This window comes from Acomys russatus, chromosome 6 (genome assembly GCF_903995435.1).
Source record: "Acomys russatus chromosome 6, mAcoRus1.1, whole genome shotgun sequence".
In the NCBI taxonomy this organism is placed as follows: Eukaryota; Metazoa; Chordata; class Mammalia; order Rodentia; family Muridae; genus Acomys; species Acomys russatus.
Window position 1 is genome coordinate 31,797,311 of NC_067142.1, and position 27,948 is coordinate 31,825,258.

The 27,948-nt window shown below is 41.8% G+C and overlaps 1 protein-coding gene across 4 annotated transcripts; it reads left to right on the forward strand.

Moving 5' to 3' along the window:
* The first annotated feature begins 19 nt into the window (after positions 1–19).
* On the forward strand, positions 20–27,897 carry Rbbp5 (RB binding protein 5, histone lysine methyltransferase complex subunit). 4 transcript variants are annotated; one of them, XM_051147381.1, is made up of 14 exons: positions 20–190; positions 6,718–6,743; positions 7,420–7,592; positions 11,274–11,414; positions 12,109–12,271; positions 13,804–13,913; positions 16,201–16,320; positions 16,407–16,560; positions 16,660–16,731; positions 17,240–17,357; positions 18,693–18,762; positions 19,276–19,505; positions 20,458–20,649; positions 26,635–27,897. In XM_051147381.1, the coding sequence occupies exons 1-14, from the start codon at positions 172–174 to the stop codon at positions 26,658–26,660; spliced, it is 1,614 nt and encodes a 537-aa protein (XP_051003338.1). In that variant the 5' UTR covers positions 20–171; the 3' UTR covers positions 26,661–27,897. The 4 variants fall into 4 exon arrangements, with proteins under 4 accessions (XP_051003338.1, XP_051003337.1, XP_051003339.1 ...); XM_051147380.1 differs by having other exon boundaries at positions 21–190; positions 26,632–27,897; XM_051147382.1 differs by having other exon boundaries at positions 21–190; positions 20,458–20,535; positions 26,632–27,897.
* The last annotated feature ends 51 nt before the right edge of the window (positions 27,898–27,948 follow it).

The window sequence follows — 27,948 nt, forward strand, 5'->3', positions numbered from 1 at the left end:
CAAGGAAGGCGGGGGAGGAGGGCGGAAGCCGCGGGGCCTTCTAATCCGAAAGTCTCCGGAGCTTGCGCCAGGCTCTTCGCGGCGCCCCCCACTTAGACGCGGGGCTTCTGAGCGGGTGGGGGAAAAGGAACTGTTGCCGGTGCGGAGACCAGGCGGCCAGCTTCCGCAGGGATGAACCTTGAGTTGCTGGGTAAGGAGGGCTTGGCTGCGTCTTGGCTAACCCTTTGGTACTGGAAGGGAGGGAACCTTGGCGGGAGGGAACGCAGGCTGCAAGCTTAGGGACACTCTTCTGAGATGATTAAGTGCTCATGATACGGAGTTTTCTGTCCGAGAAGAATGCATTTCCTTTCTGAAGCCGCTTTCAGATCAGTTGTGGAGTCATAGGGACACTTTTTGTCCGAGCTGTGATTTTGAGGATCACAGGTGCTGAAGTAACAAGAGCAGACAGGACCAGAGTTTTGGAGATGCGAGCTGAGGAAGAGTGACTTAGGGTGGGTCAGTTTAGAAGACTTGTCAGGAGATCGAGTGCATAGATAGGGTAACTCTTACTTGAAATGTGTTATTTAACCAGATTTTATTAAAAGGGTGAGAGTGCTGTGACTGGGCGCTAAGTGGCGTAGTTGGCACTTGGAATCCAGCTATCTTGACTTCCAGCTTAAGGTTCTTAACCGTAGGAAGTGTGAACTACACCAACAGTTAGTTTATGCTCACTATGTTTGAAAATCATTGCCTACAATCCCTTATCCGTATTGGTTTCTGGTTGTTGTTGTTTTTGTTTTTTCCTTCTGACTTCCCATGAGGTAATGTTTAGCATGGTGATTCTTTTTCTGGAGCGCCTACGTGACTTGGCTGCCTTTAGTGGTTACATTTTTCTGAGAAGGGACGAGGGCTACAAAGATAATTTTTTAAAGCGTTCTTTGTCTTTATGTGGCTTCTTGGAGTATGAATGCATGTGCATGGATATAATACTGACAAAGTATGAAAATATGTGGACGATACATCTGAAAATAGACAAAAGTGAGAGTTTTCAAAATTAATTTATTGATGTTTTGTATGGCTGGGTGTTTTGTCTGCATGTTTGACTGTGCACCAGTCGGTGTGGCTGGTGCCCACAGAGGCCAGAAGAGAGAGTCAGATCCCCTGGAGCGGGAGTTACAGATGGTTGTGAGCTACAACATGGATGCTGAGAATCAACCCTGGAATCCTTGGAAGAGCAGCCAGTGCTCTTAACCCCTGCAGCATCTCTCTAGCCCCCAACGAGAGAATTTTTCTGCTTGACCAAAATGTGGATATGGTGATGAAGAGATAATCAAGAGTTTAGATTGGTGCTATCCATTTTGTGGAGACTTATGGATGCCAGATTGGACAGTTTACTTTTTATGGAAGGGCAGATCCATTGACAACTCATCTGGAGCACTGATTTATAAAGTTCATCTGACAGTGATGGGCAGTTGGGTGTTGAAACAGCATAAAACCAGTTTGGAGGGCTACAGTGTGTGAGTGATAGGGAATGTGTGAACTCGGACATGAAGAGAAAAGCATTGAGGAGGCAGTGTTGGCAGAGTCTGAGTGTAGTGGTAATGAGAAAAGGAACTAAAAAAATACTGGCACTTGCTTGCTAAGTGATAAAGACATTTGAAAGGTAGCTTGGATGTGTTGACTGTAGCCTGAAAGCTTGGGGGAAATTTTGGACTTATGAGCTCCATTCATTTTGGCTCATTGAAACCCTGTGAATAGGTGGAAGGAAAAAGATGGAAAGGACAGAAAAAAAAAATTGCCAGGGACAAGATCTTCGGTTATTTACTTGGAGGGAAAAGGATGAGCAAATGATTATAAAATTAAATCGTAACATATGCAGTGCTTCCATGAGCCAGGCACATTTGCGGGTCCTTTCCATGTATTTCCCCTGGTACAGCAGCTGGAAGAGGATACAGGTTAGTAGTTCCTTCTCACTGGCACCAACTGCAGAGCAGAGGAGTCTGAAAACTGAGCAAAGGCTGCTCCATTTCATCCCTAGCAGCTTGTACTCTTTAGCAGCCTAGGTTGGAGGTGGATTACAGTGATTTTAGGAAGGTGTGGGAGAGGTAGGGACCAAGATGATCCTTGTTTATAAGAGGAAAAGGGGAAAGCTGTTACGATATAGCCCTTTGAAAGCGTTAGCAGTGGCATGGGGAAAGTTCTTTTGAGTGATTCAGAAGGTTCATAAGGGGGAGACTTAGGAATATTTAACATTGGCTGATTCAGCAATTAAAAAGAAGTCTGGGTCTCCAAAGATAAAAATCTGTAGAAATGACTGAGTTTTAAAGTGAGAAAGTTAACGATTGTGTATAAACAGGAACAAGGAACAGGATTGAATGTGATTGTAGGAGCGCAGTAAAGGACATCTGGCCAGATAAAGGAAAGGAAGGAATACTAGTTTTACTTCTGTGACCATCTGACCACTTTTTGAGATGTTGCTGTGTAACAGATGGGCTGCATTGAAGACACAAAATTCCTAGGACAGCCTCTTCCACCCCAGGGCGAGTGCACCTAGTGCTGTGTCACCAGCCCAAGATAGGTTCCAAACACATTTTTCCTATAACTCATAGTAAGAAATAAATTTTCTTTTTAAAAAGTAATTTTAACTTATTTACTTAGTGTGTGTTGATGTCTGTGTGTGGGTGCGTGCAGCAGCTCACATGCAGATCAGAGGACAACTTTTAGGTAGTCAGTTTTCTCCTTTCTCCGTGTGAGTTCTGGAAATCTCAGGTTCTTAGACTTGGCAGCTGGTGTCCTTAGCCACTGAGCAGTTTCACCAGCCCTAGAAATAAACTATCACAACCCTTATGTATGTACATGTGTAATTAGAATATTTTTGGCACGAGTATGTCTGTGGGATGTATGCCTGTGTTTGTGTGGGTGAATTCGTGTGTGGGTGTTTGTACACTCATGCTAGAAAAGGGAGTGATGTAGCGTGCTTTGTGTTCTTTACCCTTTTCTTCTGAGGCAATCTTTTTTTATCAACCAGAGCTTGTGCTTTTTAGTTGGACTGGTAGCCAGCCAACTTCCTCCTATTCTGCCCCCTTCAATGTTGGTGTAACAAACTTGGGTAGGACCGTTCTGGACGTCTGTGGGTGCCAGGATCTGAACTCTGGGGCCTCATGCTTTGCAGCAAGTACTTTTAACCACTGAGCCATCTCTCCAGCCTTAGAACTTTAAAAAAAAAAATTATATTTAATCCTTTTGCTCATTATCCTGTGACATTTCCTGCTGTAATTTATTTTTTAAAAACTTGTTTTTAGCTGAGTGTGGTGGCGCACACCTTTAATCCCAGCACTCGAGAGGCAGAGGCAGGTGGATCTCTTGAGTTTGAGGCCAGCCTGGTCTACAAAGCAAGTCTAGGACAGCCAAGACTACACAGAGAAACCCTGTCTCAAAAAAAAACTAAAAATAAATAAATAAATAAAACCTTGTTTTTAATGGGCTATGATGATTGATTCATTTTTGGTGGATTAAATTGCATCGTCTGAAATCAATAAGATGCTGCTTTTGTCCTGGATAAAAGCAACCAGGAGAAGAGAAAGAAATAGCTGTATACTACAGAGGTACAATGTATTACTACAATGTGGGGAATCCATATGAAGCAGCTAGTTCTGCTCTGTTGGTGGGATTGATGTAAAATGTGGGGAGGGTTTACAGAGGTACTGCTCAAGTGAGGATACTGAGATGGAGATGCCAAACCACCAACCAACCAAAGGGGTTACCCAGAGGAACAGATATTCCTAGGCATGAATGAGTGCATAAATGAATGAATGAGTGCAGGAAATGGTGTATCCTGCAGCTGGTACTCAGGGCATGGTTAATTTAAGTTCTGGCACAAGCGCTGATAGTACAAAGACAGAAGACAAAATGAAAGGTACTGGCCAGAGCCAAGGTCAGCTTGCTTTTCAAAATTATGCTTAAAGAGTTTTGTTTATGGGCTGGAGAGATGGCTCAGAGGTTAAGAGCACCGGCTGCTCTTCCAAAGGTCCTGAGTTCAATTCCCAGCAACCACATGGCGGCTCACAACCATCTATGATGTGATCTGATAGATGCCCTCTTCTGTTCTGCCGGTGCACATGCAGGCAGAGCACTGTATACATAATAATAAATAAACAAATCTTTAAAAAAAAAAGAGTTTTATTTATGTTGTCCAACAAAGAAGGATTTTAAGTGAGAGAGTGCTGTTATACAGTTGTGGGTAGATGGAGTTAAACCTGCGACTTGTTTGAAAGATGACTAGGCCCAAGGCAGTGTAGCAGGTGTGGCCATGTCAGACTAAGGATGGGATAGTATCTGTTGTCTAGACACTTACAAATTGGGTTTCTCTGAAGTACTAACAGGGCCTTCACCTGTTACAGGCAGCAGAATGGGCTGCTACTATGGTCCCAAACTGGTATGAAAGGGAGGACTTTGTTGGCAATAGAAAGCAAATAGGGCCAGGCGTGGTGGCGCTTTCTTTTAATCCCACCACTCAGGAGGCAGAGGCACGTGGATCGCTGTGAGTTCAAGACCAGCCTGGTCTACAAAGCGAGTCCAGGACAGCCAGGGCTATTACACAGAGAAACCCTTTCTTGAAAAACTGAAAAGAAAGAAAGAAAGAAAGAAAGAAAGAAAGAAAGAAAAAAAAACAAAAAACCCAAATAGGGCTATTGAGAGAAAGAAGGCTGGAGAAGCCTAGACTGCTCCATAACCACCTGAAGCAAGGACCCTACAGAGGAGGAAGATCCCAGGAGGTGCTTGAAGAAGCTGATGAGATTGCACTAAACTCAGATTCCAAAAATGCAGGCACAGAGAGGGTCCATAGCGGAAGGTGGATATGAGGCTTACCCAGGCTTCTGAGGACAGAGGTAGGAAAGCTAATGGAATTGAAGCCAAGATTCTAAGAATAAGGGGACGGAGAAAGGGCGTCAGCGTATGAAACATGGAGAACAAAGACGTGTTGAAGACCAGAAAGAACAAGTTATTCGTTCAGTACTCTGATAAATACCTTGTGTGTGCCCACTGTGAGTTTTATGGGCAAAGGCTAACTGGATGGTTAAGTTCTTAACTTTTTCTTTGGTTCTGTGGCAAATGGATGGTGTTTTGGGACTAACAGAATAAAATGAATAGTGGTTGTTGCTAAGAAAAGTTCTCATCGGATAAAGGTTCTAGGTAGATCTCTTAGCTCACACTGCACTGCTGAATCCCTTGGCCCCAAGATCTGTGGATGATCATTGAGGATCTCGGAACATTAGTTATGCTGAAAAGGAGATGGGCTGCATTTTGACTCTCAGGAAAAGGCAGGTGTGTTCTGTAAATCACAGAGTAATAACCTTGTGGGCAAATTGAGGCAAGGTTCTAGGAGTTACATTTTTGGCACAAACATTGTTTTTGGCCAGGTCAGGGTCTTGCCAGTGTAAAATGAAGTATGGTGACGCCTATTTTGCAGTGAGTTGAGAGGACTGACTAAGGTAAAATGTAAAATTTGTGGTAGCCCACTGTGTTTTTACCCCCACACAGAGCTCAGGCTGGCCTGTCTCCTGAGTGCTGGCACTGGCATTATGTCAAGGTGTCATAACAGCTCTCCAGGCCTAGTTATGCCTTCCTATGTAATATGTGTTCTATTTTGGTAACTGTAAAAACAATTTTCAAGAACACTTTTCTTGATACAGTTCAGCATTTGCTCTCATTGCCTTCTTTCGTAATTGAATGTGTTGTAATCAGGGGGCTGGGGGTTCTTTGGGTTTGTCAGATAGGAATCCTGGATGAGCAGTGAGAACACTTGGTAACCTTGCATTCTAGTAGCTCACAGACTGTTCCAAATTCACAGTTTTATACCTCTAATGCTGAGAACTAGAGGCGTATGGCTCCGGAGTTCAGAGCCAGAGGTTTATTGTTCAGTGCTTAAGCAGATGCTTAAGGCTCTGGGCTCAGCTTGCCAGCACACCAGCTCCTGGGATCTAGGTCTTAGGACCCTGGGTTGTTGACACTTGGTGGCTCTCTTTACTCTAGCCAGTGGGGCTTATGTTGTTCAGTCTCAGCTCCTGCCCTTAGCTCTTCAAGTTCCTTCTCTGTAGTCTCTCTGGGTCTCAGTGCACCTCCTGTACTGATAGCCTTCTGCAGTTCTGCGCCAGGTGGCACTTTGGAACTTTTCACTGTCCCCAGTGTTACAACCCAGAGTTCATGTCCTTCCTTACCTTCCCACTTTCTGGGGTTTTTAAAAACAAACAAAGAAAAATGAGTGAGAGGAACAACGTTATCTTGTATTTTTAAAGATCTCTTTAGTGTTTGTCTAAAAAGAAGTTGGTTTGGTTGAACTGCATTCCTGTCTGCTTCCGAACTCACTTTAAGATATCACAGTCTCAGCCGGGAGCTGTGGTGCACACCGTAATCCAAGCACCCAGGAGGCAGAGGCAGGCGGATCTCTGTGAGTTCTAGGACAGCCAGGGCCACAGAGAAACCCTGTCTGGAAATGACAACAACCTCAACAAAAGATATCACAGCCTCAGGAATACTTTCCTGTGTGCTAATCAGATGACAAGAGTAAAACAGGCATATGCCATCTGCCGGTGGCGATGAGTAGTGTGGCCCCATGAATATTCTAGACTGGTGTCAGCTCCCAGCACTTGGCCAGTGCTTCTGTGTACTGTTCATGGGCTGTGTGGGCCCTTGTATGTGACCTGTGTTTCATCTACTTTTTTCTTTGCCTTATTGCAGAGTCCTTTGGGCAGAATTATCCAGAGGTAAGTTTCATTTTGTTGTTATGTGTGGAAAATGGTGACTGCCTTTTACTTGTTTGATGACAAATAATTAAATGCAACACACACACACACACACACACACACACACACACACACACACACACACGTTGCTATAGTAAAAATGGAATGTTTAGTATTGAATAAGAGGTAATATGCAATTTTGGTTGGAAGTCTTACAGTAAATTTTTAAATCTTAAAGTTCATTTTTCTTTATAAATAAAAGGAAAAATTATTCAAACTTAAATAGAAGGATTTTTTTAAACAAACAGTATCATCATCTATACAGGAACTTTTTTGTGTGTGCTTTACAAGTTGTAATGAATGCATTGATAGCAGTAATGATGATACTTCCTGTGTTTCATTGTGGTCATCATGGTTATTTTTCAAGGCACTAATGTAAAGTAGTGTAATTTCATAGCATCAGTGAGACACACAGGGTATTTCATAGCTTTTACATTTTCCTGTAACCAAAGAACTTTTCTGGTAACTTCTATAACACTTTGCCCATTGACCTTTAGAAGATTTGTGTAAGAGATTGGTCCCCACTGTTTCCATTGGTTTTAGTTCACTTTTATTTTAGCCAATTTACAAGGTGTATGAACATTACAGAGTTCTGTATGCATTGTTTTTTGTGTGCATTTCTGTATTTGTCTTACAGGAAGCTGATGGAACTTTGGATTGCATCAGTATGGCCCTGACTTGTACCTTTAACAGGTGGGGCACACTGCTTGCAGTTGGCTGTAACGATGGCCGAATTGTTATTTGGGATTTCTTGACAAGAGGCATTGCTAAAATAATTAGTGCACACATCCATCCAGTCTGTTCTTTGTGGTAAGGAATTTTTATTTTATTTTATTTATTTTTTGTGGTATTAAGGATTGAGCCCAAGACCTTATACATTCTGGGCAAACATTTTACTACTGAGTTATATAAATACCTTCAGCTCCATGATTATTTTTCTTCTTTTTTTATGTGCATGTGTATAAGTATGTTGGTATTTATTTGTGTGTGTGTGTGTGTGTGTGTGTGTGTGTGTGTGTGTGTGCGCGCGCGCATATGTATGCACATGGGTATGAAGGCCCAGGGTTAATTGCAGGTGTCGTAGAACTGGTAGGAAAGGTACCTCAGTTTTTCTGTGTGAAGACTTGAATTTAGTTCCTCATAATTAAACCCCTCGCTTATTTCTACCATTGTTTGTCCCCAGAGTCCAGAATCTAGGAATAAATTTGCCTCATCTCTGACACAAATGATTATGTTATATTTTCTGAACACTTCTTATATACCAGGCATTGGATTAAGAACTTCATATAAGCCAGGCGTGGTGGTGCATGCCTATAATCCCAGCACTCAGAGAGGCTGAGGCAGGCAGATCGCTGTGAGTTCGAGGCCAGCCTGGTCTACAGAGTGAGTCTAGGACAGCCAAGGCTACACAGAGAAACCCTGTTTTGGAAAACTTAAAAATGTGTGTGTGTGTGTGTGTGTGTGTGTAAACTTTAATTCTCTCAATAGTCCTGTATAAGTAAAGACTTTATTCTTCCTGTCATAGAAGAGGAATTGAAGCCCAGAAAAGCCATACACTTTCCCTAAGATCACACAGCTAGAAGGTGGTAATAACTAGTTCAAGAAGAAGTCCGATTTGTGAACTTACATTGCCTGCTAAGTTCTTCGTTAACAAGTATTTTTGCTTTCCACAGCTTGGGTTAATATTTGTTTGAATTTCCTTTCTGTTCCTTCTATATTTCCTTTCTCTTACTTGTTGGTTACTAGAACAAATTTAGGGTTTTGTATTGATTTACTTAAAGTGTTTCTTTGTGTACCTTGTAGTGGTTACTAGATACTGTGTTATACATCTGATTTACTACAATACTCCAAGGTCAAATCCTAGTTCAGATTAAGTATGGTGCCCTGATCTTTTCTTCTGCCTCCCTTGTATAAAATATAATTATCTCACACATTTCTTCTGGATACATTGTAACTGGCACAAGACAAACCTATAGTGGCCTTTTAATCTAATCTTTCCATTTAAATACCTTGGTTTAGCCTCTGTTGTTTTTTGAGACAGGATCTCTCTCTAAGTAGCCTGGTCTATCCTGGAACTCACTATGTATATCAGGCTGGTTTTCAACTCACAGATATCCTCTGTCAGGAATGCTGGGATTAAAGAAAGGCATGTATCACCATGCCTGACTCCTGACCTCTGTAGTTTTTGTTTTGTTTTGTTTGTTTGTTTCAAGACAGCGTCTCTCTGTGTTGGCCTTGGCTATCCTGGACTTGCTTTGTAGACTAGGCTGGCCTCGAAATCACAGTGATCCACCTGACTCTGCCTCCTGAGTGCTGGGGCGCCACCACACCTGGCTTCTGCAGTTGGTTTTTTGGTTTTTTATCTTTGTTTTTGGAGGGTTTTGTTTGTTTGTTTGTTTTTTATGAGAAATTGTAGTCTTTAGTTACTTTTTTTTTTTTAATTGATGAGGTATCATTTTCCTATTACCACTTTTGGGAGTTTTGTTTGTTTTTTGAGACAAAGTTTCTCTGTGTAGGTCCTGGCTGTCCTGGAATTTAGTCTGTAGACCAGGCTAACCTCAAAGTAAAGATCCACCTGCCTTTCCTTACTGCTGGAAAGAAAGGCATGTGCCACCACCACCCAGCCCTATTGCCACTTTTAAGACAAGATTGAGGATGTTTCTGTATTCAAATACATTTGCGTTTTGGAATTTTTAATTTTTATTTTATTAATTTTTTTTGATGTTACATCATTTACCCCATCCTGTTCCTCCCTCCAAACCCTTCCATTACCTCCTCCTTACTCTCTTTAAAATTGATGGCCTCTTTTTCTTTAATTTCTGTTGTATGTGTGTGTATACATTGTGTGTGTACACATTGTATATATGTACAGATGTCTATATTTCTAGATATATAAATACAATCTGCCCAATCATATAATATTACTTGACCATATATGTTTTCAGGGCTGACCACTTGGTATTTGATAGCGTTGTGCTCTTTCCTGAGGAAGGTTTTTGTTCCTAACATTCCTTAGTTGCCTGTAGCTCATTGTCTATGGCTGAGGCCATGTGTTCTTCCCATTCACTTAAATTTTTAAATCTATTATCCACTTTGAGTAGTTTTTATTCTTTTTATTTTTGTTTTGTTTTTGTTTTTCAAGACAGGAGTAATTTTTATTCTATCTTTCAAGTTTACTATTTCTTATTTTTCCCCAACTCCATTGACTGCTAGATCCTTTTATTGAATTTTCACTTTGAATTATTATATTTTCAGTTCTCGAGTTCCCTTATGTTTTTCCTTTACATTTTTGCAGAAGCTGCTGGTGGGGTTGGAAGTGGAAACTCTCCATGGGTCTCTGCTGACATCATCCTATTTGGGAAGGACAGGAGGGCCCTGATCCTTCACTTCGTTTGGCCTCCACAGGCACTGTGGTGGTGAGAGCCCACTCAGCCATCTCTGGCAGCACCGCGATGGGGCAGGGTGCCTTTTTAGAGATAGGTCAGGGTAGAAGTCTGGCTGTCTGCTCAGACATTGCTGACTGAGGACAGAGTGGGTACATGTTTTTCTCTGTCTGTCTGTCTGTCTCTCTCTCCTCCCTCCTTCCCTCCCTCTCTCCATCTCTCTCCCTTCTTTCCTTTCCTGATCCCTAACCTTGGGAGAGCAAGGTGGGGAAAAAAGGAGGAGGAGGATGGTGTATTAACCATTGGCTTTATCCAGCTGTTAGCTTCTCCCAGTCCAGGGCATGTGAGGCTGAAAGGCACTCCAGGACTTTAGTCTAGAATCCTCCATTGACTTCTGCTGTCTCTAACGAGCCAGCCTACCTTTCCGGCTTTAATAATATCTAGTATGCTCAGCTGCATTTAAGAAATGATTATCCATTTAATTTTTATTGTTTTTCCCTGAAGCCCGGGGAGTTTTGGGGCTCAGTGATCCTCCTTCCCCTGCCTCCTAAGTGCTAGGATTGCAAGAACTTAATACTTTCGAGATAGCATATTTGTCTTTTTTGTTTTGTTGTTGCTGTGAAGTCCTTGGTCATCTGGGGGAAATTCTGACACTCTTCATCGCTGAAACACCTCTTAAACCCTTTTTATGTGTTGTGGTCTTAAAAGTCAGCTGACTTGGGACTTTACTAAGGTGCTCGGCTGTTGTTTCATGGTGCTAACTGTAGTGCTACTTTGAAATAGTGACATTACTAGATGTAAATATAGTATGAGAGCCAGGCATGGTGGCACATACCTATAATCCCAGCACTTGGGAAGTAGAGGCAGGAGGATTGTGGGTTCAGAGTCAGCCAGGGTACATACTGAGACTTTGTCTCAGCAAAGAGGCAAAAATAAAAAAGAAAGTGATGGAAATACTTATTGATTAGTTGAGAAAGTTTGCTATAGATTTTTCTGTATCTTAATAAAATGTTGACCTATGCAATTAGGTCAACTTTTTATCCATAATAGTGGTGTGTATACTTTACCTTAGCCCATGTGCTAAATTCACGTCTGTTTCTTCTTCTAGTTGGAGTCGAGATGGTCATAAGCTCGTGAGTGCTTCTACAGATAACATAGTGTCACAGTGGGATGTTCTTTCAGGAGATTGCGACCAGAGGTTTCGATTCCCTTCACCCATCTTAAAAGTTCAATACCATCCTCGAGATCAGTATGTTTCAGATACTCCTTCCTAGGGCGGGGTCTCATTTCTGAGAGGATTAGCTCTGGGCTATGACAGCTTCAGATTAAGATTTTAAGAGGCAAACACAACACTTTTCAAACATATATGAAATAATTTTTCTATCTAGGTTGGTTCTACTGACTATATTGTAAGGAGATTGTAACTGATTATTATTAAGACTTTGGAAATGACCAAAGATGGGAATAATGCAATAAGTGGGCCCTGGCCTTGACTTTTTTAGACTCCTTTAGTATGAAGAAATAATTTAATGCTAAGACGACATTTAAGGAAAAATTGTTCAGTATTCCATTACCCAGACACAGCTTTCATTTCTCGGGGATCTCCCATTATCTACTCTGTAAGTATGATGCTCACTATATGTGCCTCAGGCTCAGGCCATATTTGATACATATACACATATATCTGTTAACATAGTTACAATCAGTATTTTGTTTTTATCTTATGGTTTACTAAATGTTTTTAATGATCACACTTTATTTGTCAAGATAGGCTCTCATACATTGTGCCTTTTATTAGATGTGTAAACTTTATGTGTTTTGACCATATTTGCTGGAGCTGGGAGAGCCAGTGAGGAAAGTGGTCAGGGATCAGGGACAAAGGACAGGGACTCAATCTTCTAATACCAAAGCAATAGCCAATATGTGTTCATATTTTTGAACAGGAACAAGGTTCTCGTGTGTCCCATGAAATCTGCTCCTGTCATGTTGACCCTTTCAGATTCCAAACATGTTGTTCTGCCGGTAGATGATGACTCCGATTTGAACGTGGTGGCATCGTTTGATAGGCGAGGGGAATATATCTATACAGGAAATGCAAAAGGCAAGGTAAGCGCTGAGGTTCCTGAGGAAAGGCGAGGTGTCGCCTTGGCTCCTGTTGACTTCTCCTTTAAGCTTCTTTTATCTCTGGAATAATCGCTCCACTGAAGTGCAGCTAAGTTTTCTTTCATGCCTTAATAATAATTTCTATACTTTTAATTAGGGTTGATAGATTGTTTGGTTAGATAAAGATGGAGACAATGTGGTGACTTATCTTACAATTCTTCAGCACTGGAGAAGCAGAGACAGGAGAATTACTCCAAGTTCAAGGACAGTCTGAGATCCAGGCTAGTTTGGGACTACAAACAAGACTTTAATCAAGAAACTAAGGGGAAAAATCCTGGGCTATAGCTTAGTTGTAAATGCTTGCCATGTGCATGTGGGTCTATGAGTTTAATCCCCAGCACCAGAAAAAAGCAAAAAGGGAAGGACAGAGGGTTCATCGCCAGGTAATAGTAGTGAGGAGAATGCTATTTAAAAGCCATCATCTAGAACATGGTAATGAAAATGTCATAGTATCTAGTTGAATAAAACCCACATGTGCACATTCACACAGAGGAAGGTGGTGTAATTCAGACAAGTTTAACCTATAGTACTGAGACTATTATCTTTTTTTTCTTGTTAAGCTTGTCCTTTGGGATGTTTTGAAGTGTAGACATCATAGGTGTTTCGTCTAGTAGCAGTTTTTTAAAAATTGTGATATATATATACACACACACACATACACACACGTGTGTGTATATGTATATATACATACATGTCTGTACACATATACATATATATACATAACACACATATACATACATATGTGTGTATATGTGTGTGTATATATACATATATATACGTGTGTGTGTGTGTGTGTGTGTGTGTGTGTATGGCTATAGGTGCTTGCCTCCATGCATGAGGTCTTGGATTTTAACCTCAGTATTAAATGAATATATAAAGAAGATAAACACAAACCTTTTCCTTGTAAGAATTGTAAATGTTAAACTCAGTGGCACTCAGTGCATTCATGCCTCATTACCATCCTCTGCAAATTTCTTTCATCTTGGAAGCTTAACTGCTGTCAGAGAGTATCCTCAGCCCCTGGCAGCCGCCATTCTGTTTCCTGTTGCTGAATTTGAGCACTATAAGCACCTTATGGAAGTAGACTAATACTGCATTTCCCCATTTGCAACTGGCGTGTCCCATACAACATGGTGTCCTCAGGGTAACTGTGGCACTGTGTGCAAGAACTTCCCTCCGCTTCAAAGTTCAATCATATTGCATGTTGATGGCACAGTTTCCCTCTTTGTCAGTGTTTCCGCTTGTTGGCTGTTGTGAATAATGTTAAACATCATTGACATCACTTAAGAGTAGATGGTCATAACTCTGTGGTTTATTAAAAGAAGTAAAAGGCTGTATCAGCTAACAAGGTTGAATACGTGGGAATAGAAATGCCTGAATTTTCACTAGGTCTCTGCACAATTTAAAAACAAGTCAAGTCTAATTACTATTAGTCATCAGAATATTTACTTTTTATTTTTGTCTGTAAACTTCAGATCTTGGTCCTAAAAACAGACTCTCAGGATCTTGTTGCTTCCTTCAGAGTAACAACGGGAACAAGCAATACTACAGCCATAAAGTCAATTGAGTTTGCCCGGAAGGGCAGGTGAGTGAGGCCATGTCTTCTCTGTGTGTGTGGAGTTTTTGTATTTTGTGTTTTGTAACAGACTCTCACTGCCTAGCTCGGGTTGGCCTAGGTCGTGAGGTCCTTCTCCCTCAGCCTCCTGAGTACAGAGTTACAGAATGGTACTAACACCTCCTGGGAGGTCTTAGATTTTCTTTAATTGTTTTTTTTCATGTGAATGGATTGTACATAATAATAATTTAATAATAACAATAATAACTTACACATATTATTAAAGCGATTAGACTCGCTCACGTTCTGGTTCTTAAGTTCATAAAATGTCCTTCATTGACTGGTTGCACGTCTTTGTTATTGGAAGGTTACTAGGCAGTTCCTTTATAGAAAGATGTTTAATTATCATTGCTTAGAATCAAAATGCCTGGTATATAGCACTGAGTAAAGATTTTAAATATTTTGCTAGTTTTTAGCAGTTCTAGGGACAAAACCCCAGGGCCTCCCACATGTTAGATGAGTGCTCTGAAACTGAGCTACACCCCAGCCCCAAATACGCTTCTAACATGTCCTAGTTAGGATCACTACTGCTGTGGTAAAACACCAGAACCAAAAGCAACTGGAGGAGGCGCAGTTCCACATAACAGTTCACAGAGGGCAGGAACTCAGGCAGGGCAGGAGCTGATGCACAGGCCATGGAGGGGGCTGCTTACTGACATGGCTTGCTCAGCCTGATTTCTTACAGACCTCAGGTGCCCCAGTCCAGGCACCACCCACAATGGGCTGGGCCCTCCCTGTCAATCACTAATTAAGAACGTGCCTCATAGCTGGATCTTCTGGAGGCATTGTCTCAATTGAAGTTCCCTCCTCTCACATAACTCTAGCTTGTGCCAGATTGACTTAAACGTAGCCAGCATATAACCTCACCTGATGTGCTAACTGGTTTAATTCTACACATTCCCCTAAGATTGTAAGATGTAGATGGATTGACAGAAACAAGAAAAAAATGGCTTGTCAGTCAGCACTACGAGCATTTCTCATTAGGGTGTACTCCTCTTCAGAGTGCTTGGTGGGTCTGGGAATTGAACTCGGAGCCTCATGCATGCTAGACAGGCTCTCTACTACTGAGCCGCAGGCCGTCCACTCAGATTGCTCTTGAGTTAAGAATCATCAAGTCATGTAAAAACAATTAAACAAAAGAAAAGGAGGCCATGGATTTGGGAGACCAAGGGGGAAGGGGTTTTGTGGAAGGGAGGACAGGGAAGGGGAATGACGTATTATAACTCAAAAAGATATAAACTTACTATTAAAAAATAAGTCAACAGACTGTAAGAAAATGATGAAAAACATCTTAAACAGATTTCCGTTAGCATTATAATAAAAATTAGCTGTTTAAAAGTGACATACTTAAGGCCAGAGAACTAGCTCAGCAGATAGAGAAGCCAGCTACCAACCCTGATGATTTGAGTTGGATCCTCAGGACCTACATGGTAGAGGGAGAAAACTGACCCTACCAAGTTGTCTTCTGCCCACTGTAAGTGTGCTATGGCATGTGCATCCCTCCCCAAATGAAGAAACATAATTTTAAAATACATATTTAGCTCAATGACTCAATAGTTATACTGTGTTTGGAACAGGCCAGATAAACGAAGGGGGTTTTTTGGTGGTTGTTGTTGTTGTTGTTTTGTTTCACAACTTTAATAGAATATTCTAACTATTCTGTACAAATTGAAAACACCATATTTAGTTACAAATTTGTTATCTGGTAAGGCTGAGCATACTCTACATGGCTGTTGTTTTTTGTTTGTTTTGATTTGTTTTTTGTTTTTAAAATTTATTTATTACATATACAATGTTCTGCCTGCATCTATGCCTGCACACCAGAAGAGAGCACCAGATCTCATTATAGATGGTTGGGAGCCACCATGTGGTTGCTGGGAATTGAACTCAGGACCTCTGGAAGAGCGGAGAGTGCTCTTAACCACTGAGCTATATCGCCAGCCCCAATAAATGAAGTATTTAACTATTGACTATTACACAGTATGTGGCTTAAGCAGGCTGACTTTGCTTCAGAAGCCTGTGATCTCGGGTAAATCCAGACAATGTTAACTTGAGTTTTAAGGAGCTCAGGATAAAGCACAGGTGTTTTCACTTTATTGTTCTGGAGTGACAAAAAGTTGCCCAGGCACTGAATCTTGAACGTTCTTACTTTCTCTCCAGTTAACCAGTTGACTATGGTCCTCGTCTAAGGAACAGTAATAGAAAATGCTGGCAAGGACAGGCTTCTGACTTGTTTGTAATCCTCTCCTTTCTGTAGTTGCTTTCTGATTAACACAGCAGATCGAATAATCAGAGTTTATGACGGCAGAGAGATTTTAACATGTGGAAGGGATGGAGAGCCTGAGCCTATGCAGAAACTGCAGGACTTGGTGAATAGGTAGGTATCGTTGCCAGGAGAGGATATGGCCGCTCTTCCCTGGGCTCCTCTTTCAGTGTCTCTTGGGGATGTTCTTTGTCTTTTAGGACCCCATGGAAAAAATGTTGCTTCTCTGGGGATGGGGAATACATAGTGGCAGGCTCTGCTCGGCAGCATGCGCTGTATATCTGGGAGAAGAGCATCGGCAACTTGGTGAAGATCTTGCATGGGACCAGAGGGGAACTCCTGCTGGACGTGGCTGTGAGTAGAGCAGGGTATTGCTTTGCTTGCATGCACACTTTAGAATGGCTTGAATCTGTTCTGACAAACAATTCTTCTCTCTCTTAAATTACAATTTAGTGGCATCCAGTTCGACCCATCATAGCTTCTATTTCTAGTGGAGTGGTGTCTATTTGGGCCCAAAATCAAGTAGTAAGTATTTTTCTGGTTGACTTGCTCTGCAACTAGGTATTTCTTTTTATCAAAAAATCTTTATACAGAGTAGGCTAAATACTACTTTAATTACTTTGTTGTTCACCTGATCCTTGCAGCCTAATTAATTTCATTATATTTAGGTTTAGTTTAAGGGACATTATTAGTCCTTAGCTGGTTTCCAACTTTGTTTCCATGTGTGTACACTTTCTGCCACCTTTTAACATTTCTTTTGCTTTCTTATTTCAGCTCAGTTTATTTCATATCTGTGACCATTTTTAAACTACGTTTGTGAAGAACATTTTAAAAAGGAAAGAAATGCAGTTAATAACTTGAATACTTACATAGAAAAATGCATCAAGATAGCAAACACTTAGATATCTAAGATTTTATTCTCATATCCTAAATTTAATCTTAAAATGCTTAGTCTGTTTTATGCTGAATATAAGTTGACAGAATTCACATTGCTACTGATTTTTCGTGTGGTGACTCATCTGTTTTGTCATAGGAAAATTGGAGTGCATTTGCACCAGATTTCAAAGAGTTGGATGAAAATGTAGAATATGAGGAAAGAGAATCAGAATTTGATATTGAGGACGAAGATAAGAGTGAACCCGAGCAAACAGGTAATGCCTCTCATTTGCAGATGGTATCTCCAAAAGGAAATCGGATGTCTCACTTACTATCCCTGCTTTGTGCTGTAATTATATGTTAGCACCTCCTCTGCCACCTTTTTCCTAAGCATATGTAGTTTTTACCACGCTAGTTAAGGGCTCACGTAGGCATTACCAAAGCTCCAACAGCTCTCTTGACATTTCACCTGTGTTTCCTGATGATTCACAGATGATAAAATGAGGATTTATATACAGCACCCTGCAAAGCACAGAGCTGTGCTCAGGCTCAGCTTGTGTGGTGCCTTCTGTTCCGTCTTTGTCAGTGGTAGAAAGGTCAAGAGCGTGGCCTCTATTACCGGTCAGCTTTTGGCAAAATACCAGAGAATCCCTCATTTCTAAGGTGGGGTAATGGTAACACCCATGTTGTAGAGGATGAATGGAACAACCCATGGAAAGCAGTTAGTTAGTGTATCTCAGCCTGTAAAAAGAGCACCAAAGTCTTATTATTATGACCATAATCATTGTTATTTTTAATCTCATCTTCTAAATTTCTAAATAGGAACTCGTTGAAAATAAAGATCTGACTTTTTTGTTGCTGTTTGGAGACAAGAGTCTCCTTATGTAGCACAGCCTGACCTCAAACTCGCAACCGTTCTGCACCAATCTCCCCAGTGCTGAGATTGCATATGTGCATCACCGCTGCCTTGAGATTTGGCATATCTTCCTAGTTTTTGTCACAGAACTTTGCATACAGTAGGTGTCTATATGTGTCTGTGCATGTGTGAGTGTGCGCATGTGTGTGTCAGTGTTTATTATGCCCAGCTGGCACTGTATTTGATGGATAGATCTTTGACAGCTGGGCCACTTCATGGTGCTGGGAATTAGAGAATCAGAACTGAAGAAGAGAAATAGATCTCTCTAGCTTGAAAATTGCCCTTCACTTTCGGGCTTTAGGTAACTTACATATCTCCTGGGATTTAGGGATGCTTCCAAGGATGCAGAGTGTTGTAGGTAGCACTGGCAGTCTTAGCCTATTTTTGTGAACCTTCTTAGATGTCCACATAAGTCAGTCCCTCTCCTAGTCTCGCCACCAAGGACACTGTGCATTGTTTTTCTGTGGCATTTGTTGTGTTGAAATGATTGCTGTCTGTCCCCTGGGTAGACTGTGAGACTTTACTGAAGAACTGTTCTCAGCTTTCCTGGACGTCACTATTTCCAGTGTTAGTATCTAGTAGGAATTCAGCCCTTTTGGTTAACTAATTGAATGAAATTGAACTATTGGGTTATTGTTAGACAAAAAGAAGTTTTTCATTTCTTTTCAACCCTCTCCGATAATCTGTCCTACAGGGGCTGATGCTGCTGAAGACGAGGAAGTGGATGTCACCAGCGTAGACCCCATTGCTGCCTTCTGTAGCAGGTGAGCAGCTTGGAAGGCTGGTGTCATTCTTGTCTCTTGTCCACTACCCAGTTCTCAGCTGTTCATTTACTCCCAACTGCTTGCCAGTCGAATAGAGAATGCTCCTTTGCTGAACAGAATGTATTACAGATTTTAAGAAACTGAGGTAAAGCCAGGCGTGTGGCACACTCCTTTAATCCAGCACTCAGGAGGCAGAGGCAGGTGGATCTCTGACTTTGAGGCCAGAGTACTCTATAGAGCGAGTTCAGGACAGCCAAGGCTACAGAGAGAAACCTGTCTCAGGGTCAAAAACAAAACAAAAACTAAACTGCAGTAATGAGTTTAGTGCTTTTACGGTTATCAATGCACTATCCTGTTGCCTGGTTTCTTTCCTTCATCTGAGCTTTCTTAAAGTCTAGGTCTGTAACTGCTGTGTGTACTAAATATAGGCACTAGAGGAAGGCTGAAGGGCATGTGGTTTAAGCAACTATCTCCTCTTTTTTCCAATCCCTTGTCTGATCCTGTTCCAAATAGTGATGAAGAGCTGGAAGATTCAAAGGCTCTGTTGTATTTACCCATTGCCCCTGAGGTAGAAGACCCTGAAGAAAATCCGTATGGCCCCCCACCGGATGCAGTCCCAACCTCCTTGATGGATGAAGGGGCTAGTTCAGAGAAGAAGAGGCAGTCTTCCGCAGATGGATCCCAGCCACCAAAGAAGAAACCTAAAACAACCAATATAGAACTCCAAGGAGTGCCGAACGATGGTAAGAGCTGCTCCTTTTTATTCCCCGTGCCTGTAGATACGTTGTTAATTTATACTCTTGGCCACAAATAAATAATTTCCTACTTGAGCCATTTTTACTCTAAAGAGGTTTTCCCATGAGTCTTTTTCTATATTGCTTTACAGTTCTGTGATGATGGCATTTGTGTTCACTTCTTTTAAAATGGGGACATTCTACCTTCCAGTATCTTGCCAGGATGACACACTTTGTCTTCTGACACATGGGCTTCCACCCCCCCCCCCCCCCCATAGAGTGACTTTACTGCCTGTTAAAGTATCAGTCAGATCTCGTTTCTTCCTTCCTGCTTTTACAGTGGGATTGGGAGCTCTTACTACCACGTGTGGCAGTGATCTGACAGGGTATTACGATTAGGCACCTTGCATTCTTTTTTCTTACAGCTAGCAGTGGGTCAGCCAGTTATGCAGCTGCACACTCTCTGGAGTGTGCTCCAATCCAGGTAGCAGGGTATGGCTTCTATACCACTGCTCATCTTTTCATTAGCCCTGAAGTTAGTCTATCTGTGCTTTACAAAGGAGAAAAGTTGGGCTGAAGCATAACTTGTCCAAGGTCTTGCAGAAAATGGTCCAGTCAGGACTCTTGCCCTGGTCTGTCCATTTGTTTTCTGATCCCTTATGCCTGTGCTGAGTGTTCGTGTCCCATACATACTGGATCCACTTAGTATGAGTGGATGTTTTAACTGGTTTTGAATTTAAAGTTGCTATGGTTTGGAATAAACTATATAGACTCTGTATGCCTTTTAGCCTAGCAAGTATTTGTCAGTTTTGTAGCCATTCTTTTGTAGTTTTAAAAATAATAATGCATTTTTTTTTCTTAAAGTAGTGATGTGGGGCACAAGAGCAGATGCAGTCAGAGGTCTGGTTGGGATGTGGGACCAGTGTAGTATGCACTCTTTCATGGCTGTCTCCTTCTGTAGAAGTCCATCCACTACTGGGTGTGAAGGGGGATGGCAAATCCAAGAAGAAGCAAGCAGGCCGGCCTAAAGGATCAAAAGGTAAAGAGAAAGATTCTCCATTTAAACCGAAACTCTACAAAGGGGACAGAGGTTTACCTCTGGAAGGATCAGCGAAGGGTAAAGTGCAGGCGGAACTCAGCCAGCCCTTGACAGGTAAGGACACATTGGGAGCACCGTCTGGCTTGCTTTGTGGCCTTGCTTTGTACAGCTCCTGACTTCCTTTAACTGCAATGGGATTTTTCCCTCCCTATATTCCTTCCTTCTCCCCAGCATCAAGTAATCTATGGATTTTAAACTGCTTAGGGCGAGTTAAACGAAAACTGGCTTAATTTGTAAATTTCAAGGGTCCTATATTCTCCAGGTACATATAAAGTGTTCCGTGAGTGGTTTTTTTTCTGGGTAAGAACCCCTACTTTTCACTAGACTCCTATAGGAAAATCTTTGACCCAAAAAGATATAAGTTTCCAATTAATACATTTCTTAGTCTGTATCTGCCCTAGGTGTTTTGTTTTTAAATTTTTATTTGTGAGTTTTTCTTTTGTTTGTTTTTTATTTTTGCCTAAGTAGCTAGAAATAAAGACTGTTTTAAACTTCAGCATTTTCCTGCTGTTCAGATTCTCCAGTAGCAGTGTTCTTTTTCTACAGTCTACAGAAAGGAGCGAGTTTGTTGTCAGTAGCATAATGTTAAAGAAGAAAACAAGGTTTGGGAGTTTTCCCCAATATTAGGAAATAGCCAAAAAGACACAGTGTAGCTTCTTAACATCTACCTGTCCTTACTTGTGAGCCTTTGCCTTCAACTTCTGAGCCGTTTCCAGCCCCTAAAGTGATAATATGATCGAGGGAGTTTTATCAAGGAATGAAAAATCCTAGAAAACACCCGTGAGCCAGTTAAGTGGTGTTTGTTTGAAAAGTAATGATCAAGTTAGAGCTTATCTCCACTCAAATGTCCTTGGGATTTGAAAGTTTGTATCTATCCATTAGATAGATGCAGAGAAAGACAGACAGACACACACACACACACACACACACACACACACACACACACACAGAGCAGTGTTTTGTTACTATAATACGCTGGTTTTGTGGCTAATTGACAAAGGATAGATAAAATGTCAGTGGTTATATTTAATTTTTTTTCTCTCTAATTTAAATTTTAATTTAAATGTATTAATCTTCATAGGATAAATACTAAAATGCAAAGCAGAATTCCTTGCCCAGTTTGTACCTTTGCTAGTTACTTATTACCTGTAAATAGGAATTATTGTTTACAGAGAAATTGAAAAAGAGACTGTCGTTAGTGCCCTAAGTTTGCTAGATCTAGACTTGAGTTTTTCATACTGGGACACTGACTGCTGAGTGGGATGGTCCCTCTGCTCCACTGATAATGGCAGCTTTCACCTCCATACTGAGTACTGGGGCTATGTGTGTGGACTATAAAGGGGCCAGGAGCAGCCACTGCCTACAAATACAGACAGTCTTTCTGTAGCCCATGTGCGTGAGCTGATATCAGTTCAGAAAAATACCCACTTTGAAGTTTGAGGCAATTTTCCTGCCACAAAAACCCCAGTTGCTTTTACCATGATTTAAAGTGTGGCCAGATGTATAAAATTAATTAAAATATTTCAGGACATAGTCTCGATGCTTCCGCTGCTGCTGCTGCTGTTGCTGCTGCTGCTGCTGCTGCTGTTGCTTTTGCTGTTTCTCCTCCTCCTCTTCCTCCTCTTCCTCCTCTACCTTTTTTTAAGGAAAGGGACTTACTGTGTCACAGACCAGGCTGGCTTCAAATTCAGAGCAATCTTCCTGCCTCTGTCTCCAGAGTGCTGGGAATAAAAGTATGTGCAAGCAGGCCTGCCTTTTTTCTCTCTAATTCTTCAGGACCATTCTGTAAGGACTCAGAACTCTGTGGGGTGGCTCAGTGGAGTAGCATTTGCCTAACTCGTGTAAGGCCCTGGGTTTGAGCTGCATCACCAGAAAAAAAAAAATTATTAGTTAAAATTAATCTTGTGCTTTGCAATAGAAAGTATATATAATAAATGATAAGTAAGCCAGTGCAAACCTTTTAAAAATTATCTTTCTCAATGATAGAATGACTTAAAATTGAGATTTTAGTTGATATGTTCACTAGTAGCCATAGGCACTAAATGTCTAAATGAGAACCAAGATCAAAATGTTGGAAAGTTTACTCAGTCCTGGAGAATGAGCTTTTTATTACTCAAATTCCACAAACACTGAATTTGTATGTAAGTAGTATTTTCTTATTGGCAAAAAAGAATTTGCAGTAAGATTTTGAACTGTGTGTGAGATGGGCTTACTGGGTATCTCTGCAGGCTAGACTCCAGTAAGAGTAGGACCCTCTGTCTAGGGTCTTTCTGAAGACGGCCCATTGTCACTTGTTTGGCCTCACAGTTGAGGTTGAAGGACGTACTGAGGCATCAAAGGTAGAACCATGTCTTTAGTAGCAGGGTGTTCATGCTGCCCTTTTCTGATTACCTTTGTTAAGCACTGAAGGGGGTCAGCTTTAAAGGGAGGCAACTGTCTAAAAAGCCTATCGCTTAGGAGGACTAGAGACCTTGCCCCTGGTGGGGGAGGGGAGGGCAGAACAGTCCTGCCGCCCCTTCTGACTGCTGCACGTGCTTCTCCATGCAGCTCTGCGTCCTTCCCTGGTCTCCTTTCTTCCCCGGCCTTGGTTTATTGAGCTTTTCCTGAAAGGAAATCTCCAGGACAGATTAACTATCTCAGTGAGAAGGAGCAGAAGCCCAAGCAGTGCCTCAGCAGGGAGCTTAAGGCTTGCCCCCCCCCCCACCTTCAGGGGGTTGCCACGCTTTACTGGAAGGCAGTTCAGTGCAATTTGGAAATTTGTGAGGCTACCAGTTTGTTTGTGAGTAGTAATAGCAGATGTCCCACATAACTCTAGAAATACCGCTTTCAGGGTGAGCTATTCTATCTTCTGTGTGAGGTTCCTTGGTTGGGATGATGGCTTCTTCATTCAATAACGTGGTGGTTTGGGAGGCTCTAGAGCAAGCAAAAGCTGGACCTGCTGTTTGTGCTCCAGGGGCCCCTGAGGAAAACTGGTATTTTCGCAAATAACTCATGTTATTTGATACTTCAGAGATTTTCAATAAAAGTAATATATAGCCATTGTTTCCCACCAAATATTAAGAAATAAAACTCTGGGGAAATAGAAGAATCCAGAGGGTCCTAGAAACCTACAAGAAGAACATTATGATGGGCAGATATGGGCCCAGGGCTCCTGCTCAAACTATGGCACCAGCCAAGGACAATACATGCAGTAAACTTCGAACCCCTACCCAGATCTAGCCAATGGACAGGGCATTCTCCACAGTTGAGTGGAGAGTGGGGTCTGACTCTCACATGAACTCTGGTGCCCCATTTTTTGACCACGTCCCCTGAATGGGGAGACCTGGTGGCACTCAGAGGAAGGATAGCAGGCTACCAAGAAGAGACTTGATACCCTATGAGCATATACAGGAGGAGGAGGTCCCCCTCAGTCACAGTCATAGGGGAGGGGAGTAAGGGGAAAATGGGAGGGAGGGAGGAATGGGAGGATACAAGGGATGGAATAACAATTGAGATGTAATATGAATAAATTAAGAAAATATATTTTTAAAAAACTCATTTAGAATGCCTATAATAGAGACCTCTTTGAAAATTATCCCACAGTTTGAAGCATAGGTCAGTGTTAGAACTTACCTAGCACGTGCAAGGCTCCACTCTCACTCCTGCAGAAGTACAGCAGTCTACTCTGAGGACTGTATTCAAGGGTCACTTTTGTGGACTCCCTTTAACTGGATAAGTTTTGCATTAGTGTCACAACTTTGAAGGTAGAGTTGTAGGGGTAAACTATGCTATGCTCAAGCTGGATAGATAATAACTGCTTATTAATATGTGCAGCTGGCCAATTACTGCAGAACCCATTTTGTGAGCCTTAATTATTCTAACAAAAAACTGCCGCTATCTGTTGTATGTTAGAACAGGAGATTAAGGATTCAGGGAGAATTTGGAGGCAAATACGGCACTGTTAATCTGGAATGTGGGGCCACGGAAGGTCTTCCATGTCACACAGCTCCTTAGTGTTGACTAGCATAGGAGGGCCAGCACCATGAGGAGTTTGGTGTGGAGGGAAGCCTGACAAGGGGAACCATATGCTGGGCACTCTCCAGGGACAGGCCTGGTGGGACCATCTGTCTAATACCTCTGTTCTGTCACCTTAATTCCATCTCTGAGCTTGAGAGCACAAGCTCCAGTTTCCTTATTACCCAAAACCTAAGGTTCCTCAGCAGTAAACCTCATCAGCAAAATGCTACAGAGGACTGGTTGTCACATATGTAATCTCACCCTCCCCTTATATAATAGACACTAATGGCCTGATGTACACCTGGATCTGTTGAAGGTGGACAAGGACAAGTGAACAGTAAAGCTGTTGCCTAGAGAAATGGGTACCAGGCAGTTTGTTCCACCTTGGGGCAACTACTCACTACCTTCTGGAGCTAGGCCCACCTAACCACTAAATGCCTGCTAGTGAGTCAAGTGTTCATTTGTCCTCCTTCACTTCCTCCTCTCTTTTTTAGAAATAATTAGTCAAAAACTAGTTTGTGGATTCTACTAAGACTTGATGCCTAGTTGGATATTCTGTCTCATTCTCTGTGATTCCCCTAGCTAACCAATGAAGGAGTGGAAACCATGTCCTAGCGTTCTCTTTGGCCATCCTGAATTAGGCTCCTACTGGGAGAGACCAAAGAGCTGTGAATCTAAGCTCAGTTTTTCTTGATGTTATACTGCTAGAGATTTCCTGTAAGATGCACCTAAACTTGTTTCCATGAGCCAGATGCTGCAGGCCTTTGTAGAGCTGTTCTTGAGTATATGACCTTGCTGATAGTAGTGTTTGCTTTGATTTTAGTTTGCTGCCTAATGCCTCAGTAACCTTTATGTGTAAACATGCATGCACGTCTCTCATAAGAATGGGAATGGTCTAGAAATGTGAATTATTTTGCACGATAGAAGGTGCTCATTAATTGTCTTGAGTGCCTATTATTAAGAGTGTCAACCTGGAATCAAACCACTTTTTTCATCATGATCAATGGCTAACATGGCAGTGCTATTTTAATTTGCAGCTGAAAACTCAGTTGCTCAGGGCACCCATGGGAGCAGTCAGTGCGACAGCGTCAGAGAAGTCAGTGAACTGAGTCTACTAGAATGTGTTCTGTTATTTTAAATTTTAAATCAACTTAAGACATTTTTTGTATTTTATATTGGAGGAGATTTGAAAAATAAGTGCCAAATACAAAATCTCATAAAGTTTTACTTTTTAAAATATAGCATTTATAGAGAGCTTGTATCGTGTCCTAACTTCATTACGTTCTCAGCAAATATGAGTATGTTTTTATTGTCAGTTTTCATTTGCATTAGAACTTCATTTTAAAAAATAACACTCACAGCCGCTTTGTAAATGTATGCTTTTATTACTTATGCGATTAATTTTCCCCATTTTACCATTCCAAGCATCGTGTAATCCCTCATTTAGTTACATCCAGGAGGCTTTCTTCACCTTGTTCTCTTTTATACTTCCTAGTTAATATTTCACAGCAGCCCACTTAAGATGTCTGTCCGTCAGAAGCTGAGCCGCTTCTATGGAGTCGCCAGGGAAGTGGTTAATTGTTCTTACCTTTTAGGATTTTGTTCACTTATCAGCTGCTGGTGCACAGAAACACAGATAGTAGCTTTCATCAACATCACACCTTATCTGGGTTCCTTCCAAGCTGATAAGAATGTCACTTAAGGAATGGCAGGGCTTGGATAGGGGGTGTCTTGTTCACTGTTAATCTTTAGTGAAAGATCGGTCTAACATATGGAAGGTTGAAAGGGTCAGTACCCCGGAGTTTATTTTGTCTATTGTGATTGCACGAGGGCCTGGTTATGTAGAAGCCCACCCACTTGCACACGTCGGGACAATCCTGAAGCAGTCTTTATTGTGTGGGGATTTGGGGTTTAGCCGGGCGGTTACTTCGGTGATGTGTGATTGGGATCTGGGTTGTGCATTTTTCCTCAGAGGGGACACTCTTGGTCCATCTGTTCCTACAATACTCAAGAAGACCTTTTGGTATCTAATGTCTTTAGCAGGAGGAGCAATCTCAGAACTGCTATGAAGATGGTGAGACCCTTCGTTCTTCTCCCGTTGTCGTCAGGTAGCCTTTGGACAGTGTGGCCAGCCATCCGAGATTGGCAGTAACTGAAAACAAAGGCCTCGACCTCCCACCCTGGGGGTGAAGGAGTGGATTTTATGTCAATGAAGAAGTGAATTATGGAGGAAGAGCACATGTCCCTATCTTCCCTCAAGCATAAGTCCAGATAGGCTCTCAGGAGTGAGGATTCGTGAAGATGGCAGATCTGACTCACTTCAACCCCACACTTGGCTGTGTTGCTGGTGAAAAATACCATGTTTTGTTCACCTCACTGTTGAAGTCACATCCTTTGACATGTCCTTTCCATCTCCTCTTAGCCTTCCATCCTCACGCATGTCCTTCAGTGACTTGTTCTTTTCTGAAAATTTGCTACCAGTATCCTTAGGAGAACCAGTGCATTTTCTGTTTCTTTCATTCATAACTTCCCTCTCCCAGTTGCTTCATGTATTTCTATATTGTGTATAAAGGTTGGGCAGAGAAGCAAGTGCTTGAAAGATTTCAAACTGGCAGAAAAGGAAGATAGAAGGCCCTGCCATTCCGCCATGCTGGAGCCTTTTGCTCAGAAGGCTGGGCTGCTGGGAAGCGGGGTTCCCTTGCATCGCGGGTTTCCCAGTGTTGGGCCTGTTTAAATAATCATGGTGTTTGGATTTGGTTAGTTTTACCATCTCCAGCTAAGAATCAGCAGTAGTTTGTGTGTTACTTTACCTGGGTTGACTTCCAGACTTAGAAACAAAGCAAGGTATGTTTCTCCACAAGCTTCTTTTTTATGGGGGTGAGTGAAACCCCTGGTGGGGAACCCCCACAATCAAAGCAACAGCAGTTCATTTCAAATCAAAGATCAGGTTCATTTGTTAATCATTGCCTGTGGAGAACCTATCCCCACCAGCCACACTGTGTCCCTTCCTGGAGCCAGGCCCCTTTTCCTGTGTTTTCACTCACTTCCTTTCTGTGAAAGGTTGCTTAGCTTTTTTCCTTTTACCCTTCTCTTTCTCACTCTGGCTCTCTCTGCATTTGCTGTTCTTTTAATAAAAATAGCAAATTGGATGGATGTGTACAATAAATGTTTGAAAATTTCTGAAATCCAAAGTCAGGAAGCCAGGTGTGGAAAGGGTTAGTAATGTCTCTGGCAATATCTTTGGCTTGCCCTGGGCCACACTTTCTCAGCATTGAGAGGAGGTTAAATACTATGCCAATTGTGAAATCTCTTATCAGTTGGTGACTCCTTCAGATAGGCAAACACATTGATTACATT